This window comes from Plasmodium inui, assembly GCF_000524495.1.
Source record: "Plasmodium inui San Antonio 1 unplaced genomic scaffold supercont1.5, whole genome shotgun sequence".
NCBI classification, from domain to species: Eukaryota; Apicomplexa; class Aconoidasida; order Haemosporida; family Plasmodiidae; genus Plasmodium; species Plasmodium inui.
This window is the reverse complement of record NW_008481839.1, coordinates 416,474-420,872: the sequence shown is the minus strand read 5'-3', so window position 1 is coordinate 420,872 and position 4,399 is coordinate 416,474. Positions and strand designations below refer to the sequence as shown.

The window sequence follows — 4,399 nt, the reverse complement described above, 5'->3', positions numbered from 1 at the left end:
ATTTTGGGAAAAAGAAACAATGTTTCCAGGGAGTTAATACATATGTATGCGTTGCCGCGTGCTGCATACATATTCAACGGTACACATGTACATATATATACCTATATATATGTGGATATACCCACTTATGTGTACGGGCATAAATATAGCACATGCTGTGATGGCTTTTATTTATTTGCATGGGGAACCATTGCAGTGAGGGTATGTTAATGGGGAGATTTCTCTCCTACACCTTTGTCTCCTATTCTTCCGGAAGTTGTTTATATTTAAAATGAAAGGTGCTTTTTTTCTTTTTTTTTTTTCTTTTGTGAAGTGGGAGAATTGTATATATTATATTAGTGTCAAAGGTGTGCGATGTGTACATCCTTGGTGAATGGTGTAAGACAGGTTTATGAAAATGGGGACTTCGTCGTCGTCTCTTCGGTTGAGCCTGCGACTGGGGCTGCCATCTCTTGGTTACCACTTGACTGCTTATTCGTCGCTACTTGGTCGCGACGCCACGCTGCGACTGGTACCGCAACTGGAGGAATGCCTCACAAGAAATGTGGGTGCGCAATCTTCTGCAGAACCAACATGTGAATGAGAGTGGACTTTTCCTGCTAAATCCCCAAGTGCACATCATACATCCGTTTTTTTTTTTTTTTTTTTTTTCTTCTCGTAAGGGAAAACTGTCATCTGGGACTAGTTATCTTCTACTGCGTATTTATGTACACTGTGAAGAGGGGGATATAAATATATCATACGGGGAACGCATTTCTGTTCGTCCCGCGGGTGGAGATAATCTTCTGATACTGCACTCTCGCCGCGCGCGAAAATCAGAGTCGTCTTCATAATGGACACCCACATAGGGCATAACACACGTATTTTTGCACATACATATATATATACATATATACATATGTGGGGTGGTGGCTTATTTATACAGCGTCCACGCGTATGCGCACTGGGCTTGCTAATAACACAGATGCGGAGGTGTACATGCCTGGAGCGTCGCTGGTGATTGTGCTGATTAGAATTTCCGGCAAGGCTACCCAAAGCGGGGAACTGATCCAGCGAGCGAAGCTTCTAACCGTCGGCGGGGCTTGGCTTCCTGATCACCCACAGTGTGGCCGATGGGACCGGCGCTAAAAATTACGAGCTCTCCTTCTCGCAGAGGAAACACTTGAACACGCAATTCTTCTCATTCCTGGAGTGCCGTAGGATGTACAGAATGTTCTTGTCGTCCATGATGTTCATGTCAGGCATGAACAGCTGGAACTCGTTGAGAAATTCCCGCTCATGGGTGGTTAGCCCTATGGACAGGCACTCGCAGTAGCTTTTTAGCACGTCCCTTAGTTTATATTCCTCCAACTCGAGGATATCAAAGCAGTTTTTGTAATTCACTTCGTAATTACCTATGGCACTAATTTCGTTGAGTATAAATTTATGATGTAGCAATTCGGACAATAACTTAAGATCTTCCTTGGTTAGCTTTTTATTTTTTTTTATTTTTTTTTTTATTTTCTCAATTCGATTCTTCTTAGCTATATCCAACATTTTATACTTTGTACTGTCCTCAATATCGCAGTAGTCGTGTACGTACTGATTATTCTCATGTAGCATGTCTTTAATGAAGAAGTTTTTCCCATTCAGGTTGCTAATCGAGTCTGAATTCCCTCGGCTGATTGTACCTGTCATTAATTCTTCTTTCTGTATGGATAGATTGTTATCATCCCCTTGATGTTTCACTTGTTCGTTTCCTCTGGCGTTCTTTTCATCCTCCTTTTCTTTCTTGTGCATGCTACTGTTCATCATTGCGATTTGTTTTTTAAATTGTTTATACTCGGCTGATTCTTCTTCTTCATCTTTCACTTGTTCTACTTTTTCTTCCTTCTGCTGGTGGTTCTCCAGATGGTTGTAAAATTCACCTGTTCCGTGTTCTTCCCTTTTAAGTGTAATTTCATTTATCATTCCATGATTGCTACACTGTGCATAATTTTCCTGTTCCTTTTTCACGTTATGGCGATTGTCACAGGGGAGGTAATTTTCACTGCTGTTGTTGTGTTTGTTTCTGTACTTGGTGAAACTTCTTTTTTCGATGACTTCTTCGAATTCCTCTTCCTCCTCATTTTTATCCTCTGTCATGAATCTAATGTCGGGGGAGGAGGACTTGTCTTGGTTAGGTTCCTCTTCAATTATTTCGATCATTTGTTCTACAATATTTACTTTGGCTTGGTTCTTCACCTCGACTGCTTTCGCGTCATTACCATCATTTGCGCAACGGGGAGTCGCCGTTCTGTTATTCTGCAAATTTGTTAGTTGCTTCCTTTGGGATGTTCCTGCCTCTTCCTTCCCTCCGCTGCATTTCCTGCTGACTCCTACTTCCCGCTCTCCTGTAGTTTCGCCGCCTCCGCAGGTGTTTTCTGTTGGATGGGCAGCGTCCGCTTCGCTTATCTTTGTTTCTTCGGAACTCGGCGCTTCCTTCTCATCCTGAAAGTCCTGCACGTCATACAGGTCATTTGACACGTTATTCTTCTCCTTATCACTTCCCTTTGCGTTCACTACGACGTCTCCTTCCGCTTCTTCACCCCCCTCCTCATCGTGATTTTCCTCATCCTCCTCTTCTTCCTCCTCTTCCTCTTCTTCTTCCTCCTCTTCCTCTTCTTCTTCCTCCTCTTCTTCTTCCTCCTCCTCCTCATCACTGTCGTCGTCATACTCGTCCAAATCATCCTCATCTTCGTTCCCCATGATGACCTGCGCTCCGGTCATTTTCATCGCACTGAACAACTGTTCCTGCAAGGGGAAGTTTCCAAATTTGCTTTCCTCATTTTCAACCATTTCTTCATTTATTACGCTTTCGAAGCTATTCTCGGTCTCCCTTTTTTTTTCTTCTTCTTCATCTCTGTCGTCTTTGCTAATTCCTATCATTTGGCCGATTAAGTTGTCTCTTTCCTCGAAGTCATCCCCCGTTTCGTCCTCGTTGGGGTGTGTGTTTGATCCTTGCGCTTTGAATATGGGGTGTATTTCCTCCCCCGAGGGTTTTTCGCTGCTGGGATTGAGGATGTCCTGGTGAAGTTCCCCATGTAGGGCTTCCTGGCGTGGCCCTTCTGTGGCCACCACGTTGGCTTGCTTCTCCTCCGATTCGATTTTGCCTTCCCCAGTTGTTTGTTCATTGTCGCCGACGAACTTACCCATAGACAACTCGAAACTCTCATCGGCTATTTCCATCTTTTCGTTTTTGCGGCTGTCCAGGGGGGGGTGAGCTGGCACTGGAGCTAGCAGCTCAGCCTGCTGTTGCTGCTGTGGTGGTTCCAGCTGCTTCTCCTCCTGCGCGTCCTCCTTCTTGCCCTCGTCCTTCTCCGCGCTGCCAAACTTCCGCTTGATGAAACTCAACTGGTAGCTAAAGTAATTCATGTTGTGCTCACTCTTCGGGGGATCTATGGCCCCTCTGTTTCCCTCTGCTCGTTCGGCGAGGTCCGCGGTTTGGCTAGACGTTTGGCGCGGGATATCGCCCTTAACTTGGCCGAGCACTTTATCAGGAACTTCCCCATCGGTTGCACCAAGCCTGTCAGCCTCTCCCAGCTTCCCCTGTGTGCCCTTCTCCACGTCGTACTTCTTCTCCTTTTCCGCCGCGGACTCCTGACCTACTGCAAGGGCGTAACTTGGTATGTGGTGCACGGGGGGGGCAATACTAATGGATACTTCTTTCGCCATGGTTCCTGCATTTCCAATTTGTTCGCCCAATTCACCACTCTTCTCCTCCGCTACACAGTTCTTTCCCGTGGTGATCCCCCCCTTTCTCTTCTTCCTCTTCTTTTTAAACACCTGCACAAAGTAAATGTTCTTCGTGGTGTTCTCGACGAAAAATTTTTTAATAAATTCTTTATTCTCTGGAGAGTGCATCTTTTCCTCAAGAAAATAATTCACGCACATTTTCGTGTTGTAAATGTTATAGGTGCTTTTGTCCGAGTATAAATCATATACATTTGAATTAATCCTATGTTTAAGTTGCTTCTTGATGTCAGGTGAATAATTGCATTCGTTTTGTTTCTTCCTGAGTTTATCCATAATACAATTGATGGTGTATTTTCTCCTCTCCAATTCAAGTATATTATTGATAATATTTTCATCCTTATTATCTAGCTTGATAGTTCGGTCGATAATGTTCTCTATTTTTATCCTATCAAATTCAATGTTATTGCATATGTCGCTATCTTCATCCTCATCGGGGTTTCCTAGGTTGTTATTGCTGCTGCTAGCGTCGTTGCCTGCTGCTTCTCTTTTCATTTTGCTTAACTTCATTTTTCTGGAAATGATATTTTCAATTTGAGTTATTTTTTCCAACTCGTTCTTGTTGCAGAGGGTGTCTTCATTGAGCGTGCTGCGATGGTGACTGTAGTTTCGGCCTCGACTTCGACTA

At 44.1% G+C, this 4,399-nt stretch overlaps 1 protein-coding gene across 1 annotated transcript in view; it reads right to left on the bottom strand.

The window, feature by feature from the left end:
- Positions 1–1,131: 1,131 nt before the first annotated feature.
- The window catches only part of C922_01538 (hypothetical protein), a gene marked incomplete at both ends in the record, with an annotated part of 9,186 nt that continues 5,918 nt past the window's right edge, over positions 1,132–4,399 (bottom strand). Inside the window, one exon of the mRNA XM_008817141.1 lies at positions 1,132–4,346. Within this exon, the coding sequence (XP_008815363.1) occupies positions 1,132–4,346 (3,215 nt within the window). The remainder of the gene's footprint in view (positions 4,347–4,399) is intronic.